The sequence below is a fragment of the Orbicella faveolata genome, unplaced genomic scaffold (assembly GCF_042242905.1).
Source record: "Orbicella faveolata isolate gen_17 unplaced genomic scaffold, um_ofav_v1 contig_34, whole genome shotgun sequence".
Lineage (NCBI taxonomy): Eukaryota > Metazoa > Cnidaria > Anthozoa > Scleractinia > Merulinidae > Orbicella > Orbicella faveolata.
In genome coordinates, this window is record NW_028301563.1 from 29,049,608 (window position 1) to 29,070,224 (window position 20,617).

A 20,617-nucleotide genomic window follows, 5' to 3' on the forward strand; every position below is an offset into this window, starting at 1 on the left:
GAGGTCCGCGATTTGAACTGGTGTAAGTGTCGTGCGGTCAGCCAGGCCCGCGTCGTTCTCCATTTTTTGTAGCGCGGCTTGTACGGCGCCCTCGATCGGTACGTTGGTAAACAATGACTCTACGTCGAAAGACACCATGATCTCGTGGTCCTGGATCTCCTCACTGGCAATAGTGGAGGCGAAGTCAATTGAGTTCTTCACTGTGAAGTTCGAGTTACCTGCAAGAGGAGATAATATGTTAGCCAAGAAAGCAGACAGGTCGTATGCAAAGGTGTTGACACACGACACAATTGGCCTAAGCGGTGTGTCGACCTTGTGGATCTTCGGCAAACCATAGATCCTAGGTGGTTGTTTGTGTCGGGGTCTGATCTTATTATAAACCGCCTCTGATATGTGTCCACTCCGTTTCAGGGTTAGCAGCTTCTCAGATAGCTAAGCTACGGACCGTACCAGCTGCTCAACAAAGATCCGACATCCAACGCTCTAGACTGCTCGTAGCTATTATAAAACCCTGCGAATTACAGCCGCTTCATCCAGCTAGCTTCCGATCTGTGAAAACAGATCATGCTTAGCTTAAATTTAGTTTTACAGGGAGTCTGAAATGAATAACTTTCAATAACATTTTGCCTTCACTAGCTAGGCGTAGCAAATTTCCTCGAGTGAGTGAGTGCTTAGCTTATCGCTGAGAATTAATTGCTCAAAATTGTAACTGTGAGCATAGAAATAAGGCGTTTTTAACCGAGATACCTAAGAACGAGGTCTGCAACTGAGATATTTTACTAATAAATGAGATTCTAACTCTCCAATCCAGACCCTCGCTCAGAAACATAGCTTCTTCTCAGTCTTCGTCGATCTGTTTGCATGGCTGCATTCGTCTGGCAGTTTAATAGCCATAAGCTTAGATTTTATTTTTTGACAGTCGACTTGCGAAGTTCAGAACCACATTTACTGTGAGAAATGACAGAATTCTGAAAACTTTTGGCATCACACTGATCGTACCCTGCTGAAATTAATTCGCGGGATATCGATATCGCTTATTAAAATACTGATCTGCATTCGCTGGGGATGCCGCCTGTACATTGTACAGAGAGGGTTAGGGTTGACAGGGTTTTCTGGGCTGAACAGACACGTTACGACTTTGAGAATATGCGTCACCTCTTTATTGATTATTGCCACACTTTTTATTGCGATAATTTTACTAACGGTTATGTTTATTTTGGTAGCGATGAACAATAAAACGTTAGAGAAACAGTGCTAAAGGGTAAAATGCTAAGTTATATTTGTTGCAAAATTTCCAAATATTTGGATATGTTCAATTTAACAAGTCGAGTGTGGTTTAGCATGGTCTGTACTCTTATCGACAACGATACGCGTCATCACAGTGGTCAAAAAGTTGTGGACTCACGAGGCGCAGTTGCTTTTTACCACAACATCAACGTCAAAGAAAATGTTTTTTCAGAGCACGAGCTGAGAAAGGCATTGCGCGACACATTGACGCGAGCAGCGTTGTCTCGGGACTCTTATCGACAACGGCAAATTAGCCAATCGGATTGCGAGATTAGCAGCAATTGTGGTAAAGCATATGATTGTATAGCATGTTGGTACTTTTATTGATTTCTGAGTTTTACGATGTCTTACGACTTCACTAGGAAGCCTACAGTTACTTTTCATAATAACTACGAAAAAGCAAGCAAGACAGCTACTGAAGGGCATTGTAGCTGGGTGGTGGAATAGCAATCATCGGCTGAGCTGCTGTATAGGTCGGCTGCAAGGGGATTTGTCCGGCTCCAGACTGGTTATTAACATCTCTTGCCTGAAAGTAATTCAATTAAAAGAAAAAATATATTTCAACAGCTTTATATTGAGCCATGCCAATCACGGTTAGCATTTGAACTGGAAAAAAGGCCGTGAAATATAACTGGCGGACGACTTGAATGATTGACTGATTAATTAATTGATAAATTTTTTCTATAACAGAATTCTTGATCGCGATTGGTTCTCCGCGCGCCTATTTGTCACGCAATCGGCGAGCGATCACGTGGATTTCAAATTACCGGTATCCAATTATTACAAGTTTTTGAAAGTGGATACCTGTAACTGGATACCCACGTGACTCTCATGTCAATTACGTGCGCTTTAATGGCTTCCTTCTTAATGTTTCCTACTTTTATCGTTCTAGGAGTTGCCTACTCGTAAGACTGGAATATGTCAACCCAATTATGGAATAACACTGCGCTTGCCATAAGCCCACATGTGCGCATTGCGGACCGTTTATTAAAATTTATGGGAAGCGCTACTGACCTTTTCGCTCAAAAAAGTTTCTCAAAGATCTTTTTAATTTCGAAATTTGTTACAAATACTATTAATAAGTAATTGGACCGGGATAAGTAATTGCACTAAGAAGAAGATTTGAGAGAAGAAGATTTAAAAGAAGATTTGGGGCCTTGTTACTCTTTAGAGCACTTCTGTTTTGTTTGAGTCACACTATGCGAGACACGCGCAACGCGTGATGGAAAAGTTAAATGTTATACTATCGAGTATGCAACGCTTTTCTTGTATTCTGATTGGCTGAATTTTTTATGCCATGGTATGAAAGTTATTTCTCGTGTCTCCGAAAGATATACCTTCACATACCTGACTGATTTGATTCTCTTGGGGAGGCTGGAAAAGAGAATCACTGATCCAAGCAGCACAAACGGCGAGGGCAACCTCAATGGTGGAAAATATTGCAATCAAGGAGCTTATTGCTACCACAGTATTTTCCTGGTCGGTGAGTTTAAGAGGCACGTCCTTGTTGGCAAAGTCAGTGACTTCCCGATACATACCCGCAGAGTATAGGTTAGCGACCAGTATCCTGCCCACAGCCCATTTATATTGATACACGGTTATACCTGATACTATGGCGCTCGTCATGCTCACAGAGCTCACGGCGTTAATCTGAAATGAATCAAAATCGAAGCGACTTCAGAGTAAACCCCACGAACAAGGAAAAACTAATATATAGATTTAGCCAAGCCTAAAAGCGGAGCTCCTGACTACAATAAGTTAACGTGGCTTGAGCCTGCGATCCAATCGAAAACCAGTAACTGTGCAGCGGTGAACTTCAAAAAATGTGACCTCGAATAGCTCGAAGCCTGAGCCCGCGATATGGTCACGTGATACTGGTCAGCAGATACCTTGTTTTGACAGGTGTCAATTGACCATAACATGGATGTTCAATATCAAAATTGTCCAATATTGAGGCAGCATGCCTCGGTCCACCTACTAGTGGCTGGAGTATGGGCGCCATGTAGCGCGACATCGTCCCATTTATCAAAGGGCGCAGGCACCAGCGATCCACGCCACTAACCCTGTAAAAATAATTGTCTATGCATGCATGTGGTTCTGTACCTATAGTTATGGCGCTCCGCTTGGCGTTCCAGCTCCGCTCTTATTTTATCAAAATATAATTAATTGTTGCCAGAAAAACGTGTCGTTTTTGTATCACGAGAAAAGAGCGATATTTCGAGATATCTAAGTGGATAAAATATTTGTCCCGTTTTATGTATGAAGGTAAATCGGAATTTTCCATTTCTGCCTTACCAAAGTCGAGGAGGACCTTGATTTGTCGACCAAAATAACTCCCATGATGCCAGCTGGTAACACCTTGGAGAAAAAAGAATAAAAATAGAAATGGTGAAAATAGAATAGAAAAAAATAGTCGCCTTTTTGCCAGGCGTTGTGGATCGAGAAACCAATAATCGATAATTAGCTCTTACTAACCGAGCAGGGGGTCTGTATGGGAGAATCTTGACCAAGGTCGTGAGTACAGACCGAACGCAGTGAGGTCTGTACACACGACCGAGGTCAAGATTCTTCCATACAGACCGACTAAGCTCAGTTAAAGGGGCTAGGTCACGAAATTTTAGGCAATTTCAGCACTGATCAAATGGTCATAGAATTAACTGGAATTTCACAAAAACGGCTCAAAACTATAGAAGATCTCAAACAAAACACAGGAAGGAAGGGACATGGATAGACAAAACTGGAGAGGATTAAAATTGACGCATTTGGGTAAATTTGAAAACGTCGGCCCACCTTTTTTCAAATTTATATCAGTTTCTATCAAAATGTCATTTACACAGCTGGAAAATCATTCTCAGTTGTTATGTGGCCGTGATTTTGGAAATGAAAGACTCTTGCTCTGCCAATTTGACGTTTAGAGCTCATAATAAACAAAATGAAACAAAACTACCTAAACTAGCGTGACCTAGCCCCTTTAAAGTGCACCTAACACCAAAAATGGTTTTTTCGCTAAAATAATAAAGCTTATTTTGTGGAGTAATTTGCCGCAAAAGTTTTTCGATTTGGTTAAATTCTCGAATTTCTGTGCCCCTTCGAAACCGAGTTTCGAATGGTTCGCGAGCGCGCATGGGAAATCTGGGGAGAGTTAAAGCTGTGACGTCAAATCCAGAACGAATGCTTCGACTGTCCCAGTCAGGTCTTTTACTTTGTCTGAGTGTAGAAGCCTTTTTGCAGCACAAGTTCTTTCGCTGGGACTCCGCAGTCGACCGATTTCTGTTTTTACTAACAATGTCTCCTAGTTCGTCTGATTCTGAAATGAGCTTTGACTCAGAAAACTCTGAAATTTATTTTATCGCTGAAGAGAATGACCGCTCACGCTTATCAACATCGCAAACTGAATAGTCAAACGGTGACGACCGAGCTGATTTGTATGCTGACTACTCTCTGGCCAATGGAGAATGGACAGCCAAATACCAGGAGGTGGATGCTGACAAAGAACTCGAACGAGCTCAGATGGACAGACTCGAAGCCAATGATATGTAGACGTCGAAGAGTGATACTAGTAAGACTGTAGCGCCTGCCGCGTCTTTACTATCTTCGCGCCTTCTTCGATCTCGCACTAATATACTTTCGTAATAACAGTCAAGTCCGTTCACTTTCTCAAATTATTTTAACTTCATGCGTTCAATGTAGATCAAAATGATTATCCCATGACAGTGTTTGTGTTCTTTACGTGCAAGTGTAGAAATTGTAGCGTCGCTTCCCTTCAAAACATCAACGAATGTTATGGTTGTCAATACTCAAAGAAGAGTGATCTTGCTCTTGAAGATATTGGCGCTGATGTTATCTTAACGTGTGTTACTGAATATCCAGGAATTAAACCTGTATGCCTTCAGAAATGGAGTTTAAGATTAGCAGCGGGCAAATACAAAACTAAAGGGAAGCAAACCTATCATCAAACTGGCAGCAAAGAGAGGTAATTCAGCTTTGCACATGGCTGTATAAGATAAGAATGTTTCCGAATCCCTCTTTACATGCATGCACACAACATTTTACTTAACAGTGATTCTTCCAATTTACACTGAAGTATGGTTGTGAAACGATCAGTTACATGTATAAACAAGTCATTGTAAAGTTCCTGAGTAAGAGGGGGGTAGCTAGGGGGTTGGTTATGTTATTGCAATCTTTGGTTGGTCAAGTGTGAATTATACGATTAGTTTACACCCGTTTAGTCCTGTATCACTGTTACAAACATGCTTTAGTGATTCTCGAACAATACTGTTACTTTTTGTGATTTCTTCATTGAGTTTTGTTTTTAGGTATCCTGCCCTATCCTCCCCCCCCCCCCCCCCCGTCCCTCACCATATATAAGATGCCCACTGCTAGAAAACTTTTTTCCATTAATCTTTTTTAGTTACGAAGTGTTTCATACTAAGAGTTCTCAAGGCTGGTGTATGGGATGTTGCGGAACAAGAGGATTCCTTTATATAGCAATAATATTATTAGAAAGGAATTTTCAGTTGAAAAGGATTAAAGCTCTGAATGATTTGACCTTCATGAGGAATTCAAACAAAACTAGAGTGAGCTTGATATTTATTGTACTTATTTTGACAAACTGCAACACAAACTGTTCTACAACTGTACAATACTGCAAAAATATGGCATTTGTTCGAAAACATATCAGTCTTATTCACCTGGAGACCAACAGCTTACTGAACTATTGATTCATTGACATAGACAGTTTGTTTTACTCGCACAACACACCAATAAGAAAAGGCCCATGAAACATCAAAAGGACCCCTTTTTCTTCGCTTGTGCTTAGAAATGTGAATTATTATAATCCTGTGTTACAAACTGAAAGCAGATGCCTTTCTTTCTTGTATTGTCAAGTGGAAAGTTTAATGTCTGTGTCCCTTCACTGACCATTTACATGTCGCAATCAACCTGGACAACAATAAAATTATGTTGTTTATATATTTATTTATTTATCTTTGATTCTGTATTCTATAATCTATTTCCTGGCAAACAGTGACAAGCTAATAATAATATGGCTCTGTCTCACAAGGACTGGAAACTACCAAATTCACAAATCTGATTGGCTGAAACTGATATTGAAAGCAGACTAGATCTTCCCATCTAGACCGGAATCTAGACTGGTAATGCTTTGCAGTGAAAAAGTTGTAAACTAAAATGCAAAATCATTGTTTTCTTCTTACAATACTTATTTATGGAAGTGCCAAAAAGCCCGATGAGAAAAAAGAGCAAAGCAAAATGTCAGTTAGTACAAACCAGTTACATTAAAAGAATTAAATTGTTCTTGTTTGCAAATTATAGTAAACATCTTATTAACCAAGCTTAGTCAGTCTGTATGGGAGAATCTTAACCTCGGTCGTGTTTACAGACCTCACTGCGTTCAACCCTCAGTCAAGATTCTCCCATACACACCTCCTGCTCAGCTAATATGAGCTAAATAATGATGATGATGATAATGATAATAGTAATAGTAATAATAGTAATAGTAATAATAGTAATAGTAATAATAGTAATAGTAATAATAGTAATAGTAATAATAGTAATAGTAATAATAGTAATAGTAATAATAATAATAATAATAATAATAATAATAATAATAAAAAGAAGAAGAAGAACAACAACAACAACAACATCAGTTCAATGATGGCTTTTCTACAGTGCAGCAACTTGCAGATGCATTGTTATGGACACAACCATGTCCCTGTCAAAAATAATATTTATCAGAAACATTTTTTGTGTCGCAACAATGTTTCCCGTGCTGGGCAAAAAGGGAAATAGTTGTGTCTTCAGCAATGTTTCTGGAACAATGTCCTCATTTGCAAGAGCATTTGGTCAGCAGAGATGCAAATCTCATAAGCATGTGTTACCATGGTATCAATAATTAAAACTTCCTATAAATACAATTCAAGTCTACAAGCCTCATGCAGAAACAGACACATACACAGACAGCTTGAAATTGTTCTGGTCCTGGTCGAAGTATGTTCTCTGTATATTGATAATACCCACATGTAAAAAGGGTTCTGAACATATAAACTAATTCTAAGCCATTCCTTTCTTGAATGTCTCCATGGCCGCATTTGTTGAACGGTGGGTCTTCCAAACTAGTGTGCTTGTTCGCATGACTTTCTCGCTCAAAATACCCTTACAGATTTATTTTTCAAAGAATTGAACAAGGAAGGAAACTAACATGCCAAAGCAGGGAACATTTGTTCAGAAAAAAATATCTCACCATTCTTCTGTATCTATCGGCTGTGCTGACTGACAGCTGCTGTTTCTCAGATCAGATGCAACAACGGCTGCATGAATCGATGGAAAAGCGGTTTTTCCAAATTCGTCTCACTTAAGTCGTGGAATCAGCAAAATCCCTTCCTCTCCCTGAAAATCCAGGCGTCGAGCGAAATCATCTTGTTTGAAACGGTTAGAACAGATCACCAAACTCAGACGCCTCTCACTTTACACGTTTCGCTTTGACGAAATCGAACCATCGCTTTGTACGTTTCTTCTCTTCAGGACGATCATCTCTCCATAAAACGGTATGGCATGAAGCGCAGTACCTCCTGTACGTTTGCTGTATTGCTACATCCCACTACAACGCGCCTGGCTAGCATTTTTCCAACTACTTTCCCCACAGAAACAAGTAAATATGCGAATTTACAGAATCACCGTGTTCTGGATTTGACGTCACATCCGGCCCTCGACCTATGCCCCGTTAAACTCGGTCGTGAACCAAAATGGCGGCGTTTTGACGTACTTTGACGAGCCTTAGAAAATCAAAGATCTAACTAAATCGAAGAATTTTTGCGACAGATTACTCCACAAAATAAGCTTTATTATTTTAGCGAAAAAAAAAAATTTGTGTTAGGTGTACTTTAATCAGATGTTTATTATATAACAAACAAGAACAATTTAATTCGTTTAACGTAGCAGGTTTGTACTAACTGACAGTTTGCTTGCGAACGGCAATAAGCTGAATTTAACTCTGCCAGATTTTTTTTTGTTCTCATCGGGCTTTTTGGCACTTCCATAAGTAAATATTGTTGGATGAAAATATTCAATGATTTTGCATTTTACTTTGTAACTTTTTCATTGCAAAACATTACCGGTCTAGATGCCGGTCTTGATGGGAAAATCTAGACCGCTTTCAATATTGATTTCAGCCAATCAAATTCGTGAATTTGGTAGTTCCCAGTCCTTGTGAGACAGCCATATAATAACAATCGATATCAATCGAAGATTGACATCGATTGGCGATAGCAATTGATGAAAATCGATGAAGAAAAAAAGTTGTGAGTAATCGATCGCCGATAGTAATCGACAACGATTGATTCATCGATTGGAATCGATTATTATCGATGCCGTCGGAAATTATTTTTGTCCTTGACAAGTTACACTGATAAAATGTTTGACAGAATTTGTCTATTTACAAATTGATCATGACGTCAGTTTTTTATAGGTCTTTCCTGTTATTGATCATGAATTTCAAATGTTTGTCAAAGCAGCTGTGGATCCACGAGGCGATAGCCAAGTGGATCCGCAGACTATTTTGACAATGCTATGACCAAATTCATTGACAATAACAGGACAGATGCTTGAAAAACTGATGTGAATCTGTTTTTTTACGATAACAAATTGTCAAATTGTCCGCTCTCGCTCGTTGACGCATCGCATAAATTAGAAAATTATGTGTCCGTCCGCTTATTGACAATGAAAATTAGTCAATGAGCGCGCGAGAGTTTCTGCAGTTATCGTAAAAAAATGGTTCTAATGAACCAATTTATCATATCCTGCATATCTTTTACAATCATTGACAAAATAACAAGAACGGAATATTTCGGGCTTTACATCTCTCTTTGCTCGTTTACGACACCGGAAGAAGCTCAGCCCAGAGTAGCAGCGTAAAACCCTAGCGTCGGCATTAAGATGAAGCAAAATAAACAACAGAATCAGTGTTCTGCTGATTTCAATCACTTGCGTTTAACAGGAAACCAACGTAAGAATAGATCTCGGAGTAGGCCAAAAGGAAAATATAATCTAGCGGCATGCTGAAGATGAACGTCTCGTGTTGTTCCAGGTATTATAATAACAAAGCCATCTTTGAATAGTCCGGATGGTTATTGTCGAGTTTTTTTAAAATCGATGAAAATCGATATTCCTGAAGACAGGAATTATCGATTGATACCGATTGCCGATGTCAATCGATAGGAATCAGCGATTGATATCGATTGATGTCGATTGAATTTCCAATATCGATTTTTATCGATTGATTACGCCCAGAATTTTGGGAGTGCTTGTTTATCGGTCTCCCTGAGAGCTGGGCGCCAGATTTCTTTGGGCAGGTTTAATTTTGCATGCTATTCCGGACAAGGTCGAACCTCGGTACTGCAGCTTTGTTATTTTGCCTCGGTTCGCTACCATTATTGAGCTTCAATCGTCAACCTACATTATAGCGTCAGTATACACTACAGTTAACGTAAGCGAAGTTGAAAAGGTTCAAGAATCGTGAATCGATGTTCTTGAGGTTCAGACAAAGTTTATTTCTGTTAAGGCCGCCGCACACTAGCCGATTTTTTGTCGGCCGACAAAATATCTTCACTAGTCGGCTGGTGTGCGGTGAATTCAGACAAGTCTGCGACAAGATCGGGCCTTGTCAAGCGATATCTGACAGTGCTAGATCTCAAAACGTCTTGTCGGGCCTTGTCGGCCAGTGTGCGGTGGACCAAGACAATTTGTCGGGGCTCGCGAGCGCCTCAACCAGTTAGGAAATGTCATGAAATTCACGTCAGTGGAATAGGCGCCATCTTGATTTTGGATGACTCGGCCCCAAGCCTCAACGCGGTTAGTCACGACAAAAAATCGGCGAGTGTGCGGCAAGCTGATGGCCCGACAAATTTCAACCTGATTTGACCCCGACAAAAAATCTGCAGTTCTACGACAGAAAATCGGCTAGTGTGCGGTAGCCTTAAGGCTCGAGTGAGATTTACTTAAGCAAACCACGACGGCAACGGGAACGAGAAAGCCACCAAACAAAAGGTCTAATGAGTAGAACAAAAGCTGTGCACGTGCGTTGTAAATCTTTGTACACTTCGTAACCGTCCTCTGCAAAACGTGAAATGACTAAGTTCTGCGCGTATTTTAAAGGTATCGAATGCTACCATTCAATTCAAAAGTGCTCGCAAAATTTGGCCATTGCTCGAATTGCTCGCAAAAATTAGATGAGTGCTCGCTTGCTCGTGCTCGCAAAATTTTGTCACTGCTCGTATGCTCGGATTCTCGTTAAAATTCCCGTATGGCAAACCTGAGAAACATTGGGGAAACAGTCACGCGCCTCGAATGTTTCTGAAAACATGCTTCCTCGTTTTGCTGACGTTTTATGGAAACTGACGCACGTAACAAGTCTTCGCGAAAGGCACCCGCAAAGGTAAAAAGTAATCTAGAGACGTGAAGACATGTAGAGTATTACTATTACTATTTGACCTTCAGAGCTTGTCAGAGCTGTTTGACTTCAATTGGTTAGATCCTAGAAGCCTCCGAATAAAGCTTGAATGAATGAATGAATGAATGAATGACTTTATTTAAGTGTCAATAGAATTCAGCTTAAAAAAGAAAAAAAACTAATTGCGGACACTATTTACACAATAAAATATACCTTAGCTAAAGTTAAAATTATTTACAATTTAATAAATAATGTATAAAATAAATAAATAAACTGATAAGTAAATGAAATCTATGAACTTAGTAATATTTAAAAAGCTTAAAAGATATCAAATATATATAAAATGTAAAATTGTAAACGGCCTAACAGCATATATCACAGTTCTTCCGTTGCGTTGATTCTTCTTTCAGTCAATCGGTTTGCCGATCATCAAAACCTAAGCTCGAAATGCCTGTTAGACTAAATGCCGCGTTGTTCACATTTCCTAAGAATATTAATATAACCAAAAAAAACCTTCCATGTCAAAACACTTGAAAGTCTGGTAACTTTAAGCTTCTTCCCGTGACGTGTTCACAATGTTGGAGTAGAAAGCTTTGGATCTCCTTGAGCGTCCACCTAGTGTACCGCACTGAAACTCAGACGCGAAGCTACCTGACGTAATTTGACATCCAACAAGGCATAATTACTATAATTGGCTGTAAGCCGCTGGGATTGGTTGAACGATGTCAGCCAGATTAATTGGCGCAAAACGTTTCTTTCTAATGAAAGAGAGATGTAAATTCCGCCTAGTAAATTAACGAAGTGCTCGCCTGTCGCCATCTGTATTTTCTAAAGTCCTCGCTGCTCCCAAGACATATTTGATCACTGCTCGTGCTCCCAAAAATAAACGCACTGCTCGCACGCTCGCAAATGCTCGCAAAGACCATTCGATACCCCTTATTTTGAAGAATATGAGCCACGACGGCTAATTTTTCGTATTTTCTTCTTGAATTGATCGCTGGCGTTACAGTCACTAATCCTAGTGAATTGTTCTAGACAATTGAGAATTTCAAAGGTAAAATATAAATACATTTTTCTCCAGCCGTCGTTCTTGTAGTCGCCGTCGTCATTGTTTAAGCTCCCTGTTGCTGCTGTTACGCCGCAGTCAAGCGCTATGCGACGTGCTCTGCGTTTCCTCGTCGACATAAATCCACGTTGCATGAAAGGTTTATGTACACAAGTAATACTAGACACATTCAGACTGATCTTTCAAGCGAGAACACGAGGTGCAATTTGTAATGAAATACGTAGCTTTTCTTTTCCTCTTTCTTCTCTCTAGTCTGCTTGCACACAAGCGAAAAACATGTCGGGTTTAATTACCGTGTTAACACCGTACAAAAAACAAGGGCCAGAAATAGCTATCTTCTCCTCTGGCTAACGCAAAGATAAATAATACTTAGTGCGTGATGGATCACTCTTTCCATCGATCGCTGTTGAACGTGGACTGCTTGGAATAGTACATATTAGAATATAAACACGCAGTGATAACCTGCCACTGTTACAGGAAGGATTCTACTAAAACTAATCGAGACTTAACTGTAAGCGTCCTAGCTTAGTCTGTTTTAAAATAAGATTAAGACAACTTCTCAATGAGGGACAAGAGCCCAAAGTACTTACAAGAGCAGCTATCCAACAAGGCGCAAACAAGAAGCTGGTGTATATGAAGCGGACTTCATACCTATCCACAATGCCAAGCGCCAAAAAAATGGCGCCCATCACAACCTGAACGATCGAAATGACTTTCAAGAATCGTCTGCTATGCCCCATTTTACAGTTCGGCGAAGTGACTGAAAGAAATATAGAGTTGAATTTTGAAATTCAGCGTAGACCACAGAAGGCCCATACAAGCGGCGTGTCTGATTAGTATTTGCATATTTACAAATTTGCATATCAAATTTCCGCAGTCGCCAAAAGCTCAGTTAACGTTCCTTTTCCGATGTACTCTCATTCGTTCTGCGACGTACAAAATACCAGTTACTGTATTGATAACTTTGCTATCTGTCGACGAAAACGTTAAAATTCTACAGTAAATGAAAGGAAAAAAACGTCTCACGAATTAATTGCCTGTTTTCATATACCTTTTTCAGTTATTGTAAGTCACGCATGCGGAAAATTATTTGTTAGAGCTTCCGCACACCAGCCTTGATTGCAATAATTCTTACAACTTTGAACAACTTGACGTAAAATGGCGTGCAGCAGTCGGGATTTGAAAGTCATTTCCATCGTTCAGCTCGTAATGACCGCCATCTTCTCGATCCTTGGTTTAGTAGATCGATTTCAAGTACGATACTTGTATACCAGCTTTCTGATGTCGCCTTGTTGAAACGGCTGCCAATGTAAGTAGACTTTGGTCGTACGATTCCATACTTTGCCTCCCTCGTTTAATCCAACGCTCTCGACTGCTCGTAGCTACTAAAAGCCTGCGAATTACAGCCGTTTTTATGCAGGTAGCTTCCGATCGGTGAGAACAATTCATTTTCTTAGCTATATAGTTCGCTTGAAGAAGTTCCATGTATCAGCGACTCGAATTGGCCTTCTGTGGAACAACAGTTTTGAGGGTTTGTTTGTTTCTTTGTTTGTTTGACGTTTAGACTTGAATCATTCTGGAATCACTCTGAACTTTCAAGCTATGGGAAAGCGCATGAACCATTTTGAAAATTGACTTCTACCACCAGCTGCTCATTCATTCCGTAATATTCACCGTCTTTAGTCAATCAGTTTATTTATTTTCTTCATGCATAACTCGAATTTAGTTTTACAAGGAGTCTCAAATGAATAACTGTCAATAACGGTTTGCCTTCACTAGCTAGGGGAGAATATTTCCTCAAGTGGGTTAGCGCTTAGCCAATCGTTGAGAATTAATTGCTTAAAATTGTAACTGTGAGCATAGAAATGAGGCGTTTTTGAGAACGCAGTGTGCCACTGAGAAATTTTACTAATCAGTGAGATTCTAGCACTCCAATCCAGAGCCTCGCTCAGAGGCATAGCTTCTTCTCAATCTTCGTCGTTCTGTTTTAGTGAAAGCACTCGTCTGGTAGTTCGATAAGCTTGAATTTTATCTTTTGACAGTCGACCTTGCGAGGTTCGAAACCACATTTAATGTGAGAAATGACAGAATTCTTTAAAACTGTTGACATCACAGTGATCGCACCCTGCTAAAGTTCGCGAAATATCGATATCGCCTAATATTGATCTGCATTGCCTGGATGCAGCCTGTACAATGGTGTAGAGAGAGTTGACAGGGTTTTTTGGGGGCTAAACAGACATGTCACGACTTTGACATTCATTGGTGAGTGACCTCTTTATTGATTATTGTCACATTTTTTATTCCGATAATTTTACTAACAATTATGTTTATTTTGGTAGCGATGAACAATAAAACGTTACTGAAACAGTGCTAAAGGCCAAAATGCTAAGTTATATTTGTTGCAAAATTTCAAAAGATTTGGATGAGTTCAATATTAATTTTAAATATGTTGGGAGATTCATTTAAAAGAATAACTGAGTAAAAGCAAGAAGAAAACTGACTACTTAAGGGCATTGTAGCTGGGTACTGGAACAGCAACCATAGGCTGAGCTGCTGTATAGGGTGGGTGCATTGGGATTTGTCCGGCTCCAAACTGGTTATTCACATTTCTTGCCTGAAAGTTAAGTTAAAAGAAAAATTATGTTTCGACAGCTTTATATCACGGTTAGCATTTGAATTGGGTAAAGAGGCCGTGAATATAACTGGCGAACGACTTGAATAATTGATTGATTGATTAATTAATTGACTAATCTTTTCTATAACAAAATTCTTGATCGCGATTGGTTCTCCGCGCGCCTATTTGTCACGTAATCGGCGCACGATCACTTGGATGTCCAATTACATAGATCCACTTGCAAATTTTTGTCATTGGATACCCGTAATTGGATACCCACGTGACTCTCACGTCCATTACGTGCACTTAATGGCTTCCTTCTTAATGTTACCTACTTTTATCTTTTTGGTAGTTACCTACTCGTAAGACTAGAATATATCAACCCAGTCGTGAAATAGCACTGCGCTGGCCATAAGCCAGAAGTACGCATTGCGGACCGTTTATTAAAATTTATTGAAAGCGCTACTGACTTTTTCGCTCAAACGAGTTCCCCAAAGACCTTTTTAATTTCGAAATTTGTTATAAATACTATTAATAAGTAACTGGACCGGGATAAGTAATTGCACTAAGTTTGGGATACACAAAAGGAAGATTTGGGTCCTTATTACTCTGTAGAGCACTTCTGTTTTGTTTGAGTCTTGTGAGTGTTCATAACGACCGTAATTCGTAGATTTTGTGTACTGGTTCTTTTCAGTTAGTAATTTCTTTTTGTAAGTCGTTACATTTTAATTTTTGTAATTTTTGCAATTGTATTGCCTATGTTAATTGCGCTCATCCAATTTTGAAATTACTCGCGCGATTACTCCCTAAATTGTACTTCACTCGGTCCAATTACTAGCTATTACTAATTGATAGAGAGTACAGTGGCCAACACAGTCAATGCGACACATGCGCAACGCGTGATGGAAAAGTTAAGTATAATACCATCGAGTATGCAACGCTTTTCTTGTATCCTGATTGGCTGAAGTTTTTATGCCATGGTATGAAAGTTATTTCTTGTGTCTCCAAAAGATATAGTACTTCACATACCTGACTGATTTGATTCTCTTGGGGAGGCTGGTAGAGAGAATCACTGATCCAAGCGGCACAAAGGCCGAGGGCAACCTCAATGGTGGAAAATATTGCAATCAAGGAGCTTATTGCTACCACAGTCTTTTCCTGGTCGGTGAGTTTAAGAGGCACGTCCTTGTTGGCAAAGTCAGTGACTTCCCGATACATACCCGCAGAGTATAGGTTAGCGATCAGTATTCTGCCCACAGCCCATTTATATTGATACACGGTTATACCTGATACTATGACGCTCGTCATGCTCACAGAGCTCACGGCGTTAATCTGAAATGAATCAAAATCGAAGCGACTTCAGAGTAAACCCCACGTACAAGGAAACAATAATATATAGATTTAGCTGAACCTAAAAGCGGAGCTCCTGACTGCAATAAGTTGACGTGGCTTGAGCCTTCGATTCAATAGAAAACCAGTACTTGCGCAGCGGTGAACTTCAAAAAAAAAAAGAATGTGACCTTGAATAGCTCTAAACCCGAGCCCGCGATATGCTCATGGGGCTCTGGTCAGCGAATACCTTTTTTGACAGGTGTCAATTGACCATAACATGGATGTTCAATATCAAAATTATCCAATATCGAGGCAGCATGCCTCGGTCCACCTACTAGTGGCTGGAGTATGGCCGCCATGTAGCGCGACGTGGTCCTATTTATCGTAGGGCGCAGGCATCAGCGATCCACGCCACTAGCCATGTTAACCATGAAAAAATAATTGTCTATGCATGCTTGTGGTTCTGTTCCTATAGTTATGGTGCTCCGCTTAGCGCTCCAGCTCTGCTCTTATTTTATCAAAATATAATTGATTGTTGCCAGAAAAACGTGTCGTTTTTGTATTACGAGAAAAGAGCGATATTTCGAGATATTTAAGTGAATAAAATATTTGTCCCGTTTTATGTATGAAGGTAAATTGGAATTTTTCATTTGTGCCTTACCAAAGTCGAGGAGGGACTTGATTTGTTGACCAAAATCACTCCCATGATGCCAGCTGGTAACACCTTGGAGAAAAAAGAAATGGAAATCGTAAAAATAAAATAGAAAAAATTTTGCCAGGCGTCGTCAATCGATAAACTGATAATCGATTTTTATCGATAATTAGCTCTTATTAACCAAGCAGGAGGTCTGTATGGGAGAATCTTGACCGAGATCTGTACACACGACCGAGGTCAAGATTTTCTCATACAGACCAACTAAGCTCAGTTTATAAGATGTATATTATATGGCAAACAAGGACAATTTAATTCGGCGTTTAACGTAACAGGTTTGTGCTAACTGACATTTCCCTTGCGAACGGCGATGAGCTGAATTTAATTCTACCAATTTTTTTTTCTTCTCAGCAGGCTTTTTGGCACTTTCATAAATTAATATTGTTGGATGGAAATAGTCAATGATTTCGCATTTTAGTTTGTAACTTTTTCACTGCAAAAAATTACCGGTCTAGATGTCGGTGTAGATGGGAAAATCTAGACGGCTTTCAATGTCGATTTCAGTCAATCAAATTCGTGAATTTGGTAGTTCCCAGTCCTTGTGAGACAGAGCCATATAACAACAATCGATATCAACCGGCGGGGGGGGGGGGGGGGGTAACCGAAGATTGATTCGATTGGCGATAGCCATCGATGAAAATCGATGAACAAAAAAAAGCTGTGAGTTGTCAATCGCCGATGGTAATCGACAACGATTGGTTCATCGACTGGAATCGATTATTATCGATTGCTGTTACAAGTTTCACTGATAAAATATTTGACAAAATTTCTCTATTTAACAAATTGACGACCGTTTTTCATGCGTCTGTCCTGTTATTGATCATAAATTTCGTCATAACATTGTCAAAGTAGCTGTGCATCCACGAGACAACGATTGATTCATCGATTGGAATCGATTATTATCGATTGCTGTTACAAGATACACTGATAAAATGTTTGACAAAATTTGTCTATATAACAAATTGACGTCAGTTTTTTATGCGTCTGTCTTGTTATTGATCATGAATTTCGTCACAACATTGTCAAAATAGCTGTGTTATGACGAATGTTATGACGAAATTTATGATCAATAACAGGACAGACGCTTGAAAAACGAATGTCAATTTGTTTTTTACGATAGCAAATTGTCAAATTGTTCGCTCTACCTCGCATCGCATAAATTATAAAATCATGTGTCTGTCCGCTTATTGACAATGAAAATTAACCAATGAGCGCGCGAGAATTTCTGCAGTTATCGTAAAAAATGGCTTTAATGAGCCAATTATCATAGCCTGCATATCTTTTACAATCATTGACAAAATAACAAGAACGGAATGTTTTGGGCTTTACATCTCTCTTTGCTAGTTAACGACGCCGGAAGAAGCTCAGCCCAGAGTAGAAGAGTAAAAGCCTCCAGTTTAATTGTAGCGGCAACATTAATATGAAGCAAAATAAACAACAGCGTCAGTGTTCTACTGATTTAATTCATTTGCGTTTAATATAGGAAACCAACGTAAGAATAGATCTCGGAGTAGGCCAAAATGAAAATATAATCTAGTAGCATGCGGCTGAAGATGAAGGTCCCGTGTTGTTCCGGGTATTATAATAACAAAGCCATCTTTGAATAGTCCGGGTGGTTATTGTCGATTTTTTAAAAATCGATAACAGTCGATATTCCTGAAGACAGGAATTAACGATTGTTATCGATTTTTGCCAATCGATAGCAGGCGATAAAGAAATTTCTCTGTGAGCTATCGATCGATATCGATTGCCGATATCAATCGATAGCAATCAGCGATTGATATCGATTGAATTTCCAATATCGGTTTTTAAAGATTGACTACGCTTGGAATTTTGGGAATGCTTGTTTATCGGTCTCCCTGAGTGCTGGGCGCCAGTTTTCTTTGAGACAGGTTTAATTTTGCATGCTATTCCGGACAAGGTCGAACCTCGGTACTGCAGCTTTGTTATTTGCCTCGGTTCGCTACCATTATTGAGTTTCAATCGTCAACCTACGTTATAGTGTCAGTATACCCTTCAGTAAACGTAAGCAAAGTTGAAAAGGTTCAAGAATCGTGGATCGATGTTCAGACAAAGTTTATTTATGTAAGGCCCGAGTGAGATTTACTTAAGAAAACCACGACGGCAACGGCAACGAGAAAACCACCAAGCAAAAGGTTAAATGAACAGAACAACAGCTGTGCACGTGCGTTGTAAATCTTCACGGTACATTTCGCAACCGTCCTCTGCAAAAAAACATCGTGAAATGACTAAGTTCTGCGTATTTTGAAGAACATTAGCCACGGCGGCTAATTTTTCGTATTTTCTTCTTGAATCGATCGATGGCGTTACATCTTTAGTTTGAGTGGGGTGTTACACCACTCGCCTAACTAATCCTAGTGAATAGTTCTAGACAATTGAGAATTTCAAAGGTAAAATATAAATTCATTTTTCTCCAGCCCTAGTTCTTGTAGTCGCCGTCGTCATTATTTAAGAACGTTCGCGCTAATTCTTTCTGCGCATCCTTACTGCGCACAAAATTCACACGCCACGTCATGCACAATCTCGTTTCCAGAGTCTTCGTTCCCTTTGACCAGCGGTCAGAAAACGAGAGCTTTGGGAACAACCATTTTGAAATAACCGAATTCTGGTGATTCTGCCCGTCCGGTTTCACTGCGTAGTCTGCATCCATGGTGCATGCCTAAAATGGTTAATCTCATAGCTCTTGTTTTACGACCGCTGGTCAAGGGGAACGAAGACTCTGGGAACGAGATTGCGTCATGCATCGAGCGCGCGCGCTAAGTAGTAAAGTTAACAATAATAAGACAAATCGCCACTGCTACAACTTTGCGTGGATTTAACGATCTTGGACGTTCGGTGACCCCTATTTTTCTTTTGATGGGCCATTTTCTCTAACGATTTTCTACGTTTTTAGGAAAAAATGAAGAAAATCTATCGTGTAGAAGTTTGAATTTTTTGTAAAACGTACCATCGAATTCCGTTCATTTGACCTCTTCGTTTAGCTTTACATGTGCGTCAGTTTCAAAAGCCTCTTGAAGGGTTAAGTTTTCTGAAAATTATGACAATATTTGGAATTATTAACGCCACAGATCCACTTATGCAAAATATTGTTAAGGTAGTTTGCCTCTGTTGACTTATCTTTGATATTTCAACCTAAAAACCCTGGAGACCATGCTGAGTTACGCGCACCAATTTATCAAAATCAGACTAGTTTTCCGCACGCTTGATCTCTGAAACGAAGTCGGTGACCCCCAATTTTGATTTAATTTCTGAAACAAGTATATCATTATCTGTCCGCAGTAGAAGTTTAAAAAAATCTATCGAGTTGTAAATTTTCGCGCGAACGTCCTTAAGCTCCCTGTTGCTGTTGTTACGCCTCAGTCAAGCGCTATGCGACGTGATCTCCATTTCCTCGTCGACATAAATCCACGTTGCGTGAAAGGTTCGTTTACACAAGTAATCATAGACACATTCAGACTGACCTTTCAAGCGAGAACACGAGGTGCAATTTGTAATGAGAATATGTAGCTTTTTTTCCCTCTTTCTTCTCTCTAGTCCGCGTGCACACAAGCGAGAAACATGTCGGGTTTAATTTCCGTGTTGACAGCGTACAAAAAACAAGGGCCAGAAATAGCTATCTTCTCCTCTGGCTAACGCAAAGACAAATAATACATAGTGCGTGATCGATGGATCACTCTTCCATCGCTGTTGAACGTGGACTGCTTGGAATAGTACATGTTAGAATATAAACACGCAGTGATAACCTGCCACTGTTACAGGAAGGATTCTACTTAAACCAATCGAGACTCAACTATAAGCGTCCTAGCTTAGTCTGTTTTAAAATAACATTAAGAGAACTTTTGAATGAGGGACAAGAGCCCGAAGTACTTACAAGAGCAGCTATCCAACAAGGCGTAAACAAGAAGCTGGTGTATATGAAGCGGACTTCATACCTATCCACAATGCCAAGCGCAAAAAAGATGGCGCTTATCACAACCTGAACGATCGAGATAGCTTTCAAGAATCGTCTGTTGTGCCCCATTTTACAGTTCAGCGAAGTGATTGAAAGAAATATAGAGTTGAATTTTGAAATTCAACGTAGACCACACAGGGCCCATCCAAGCGGCGTGTCTGATTAGTATT

The 20,617-nt window shown here is 39.8% G+C and overlaps 2 protein-coding genes across 2 annotated transcripts; both read right to left on the reverse strand.

Annotated features, from left to right (window-relative positions):
• Positions 1 to 1,137: 1,137 nt before the first annotated feature.
• Positions 1,138 to 12,653, reverse strand: LOC149105674 (uncharacterized). Its single transcript, XM_089271838.1, has 4 exons — positions 12,407 to 12,653; positions 3,583 to 3,645; positions 2,635 to 2,937; positions 1,138 to 1,813 (listed from the first exon to the last, which is right to left on the reverse strand). Exons 1-4 carry the CDS (start codon positions 12,554 to 12,556, stop codon positions 1,700 to 1,702), a joined length of 630 nt encoding a protein of 209 aa, XP_089127964.1. The 5' UTR covers positions 12,557 to 12,653; the 3' UTR covers positions 1,138 to 1,699.
• Positions 12,654 to 14,075: 1,422 nt separating this feature from the next.
• On the reverse strand, positions 14,076 to 20,596 carry LOC110045420 (uncharacterized). Its single transcript, XM_020751022.2, has 4 exons — positions 20,367 to 20,596; positions 16,424 to 16,486; positions 15,460 to 15,762; positions 14,076 to 14,430 (listed from the first exon to the last, which is right to left on the reverse strand). Exons 1-4 carry the CDS (start codon positions 20,514 to 20,516, stop codon positions 14,317 to 14,319), a joined length of 630 nt encoding a protein of 209 aa, XP_020606681.1. The 5' UTR covers positions 20,517 to 20,596; the 3' UTR covers positions 14,076 to 14,316.
• Positions 20,597 to 20,617: the final 21 nt, after the last annotated feature.

Coding starts and splice junctions, on each gene's coding strand:
- LOC110045420 (XM_020751022.2), bottom strand. CDS start 20,516: ATGGGGCACAACAGACGATTCTTGAAAGCTATCTCGATCGTTCAGGTT. Junction 16,487..20,366: donor CTTGTTGGATAGCTGCTCTT/GTAAGTACTTCG, acceptor TTTTTCTCCAAG/GTGTTACCAGCTGGCATCAT. Junction 15,763..16,423: donor CAAGTCCCTCCTCGACTTTG/GTAAGGCACAAA, acceptor GATTCATTTCAG/ATTAACGCCGTGAGCTCTGT.
- LOC149105674 (XM_089271838.1), bottom strand. CDS start 12,556: ATGGGGCATAGCAGACGATTCTTGAAAGTCATTTCGATCGTTCAGGTT. Junction 3,646..12,406: donor CTTGTTGGATAGCTGCTCTT/GTAAGTACTTTG, acceptor TTTTTCTCCAAG/GTGTTACCAGCTGGCATCAT. Junction 1,814..2,634: donor AAGAGAATCAAATCAGTCAG/GTATGTGAAGGT, acceptor AATTACTTTCAG/GCAAGAGATGTTAATAACCA.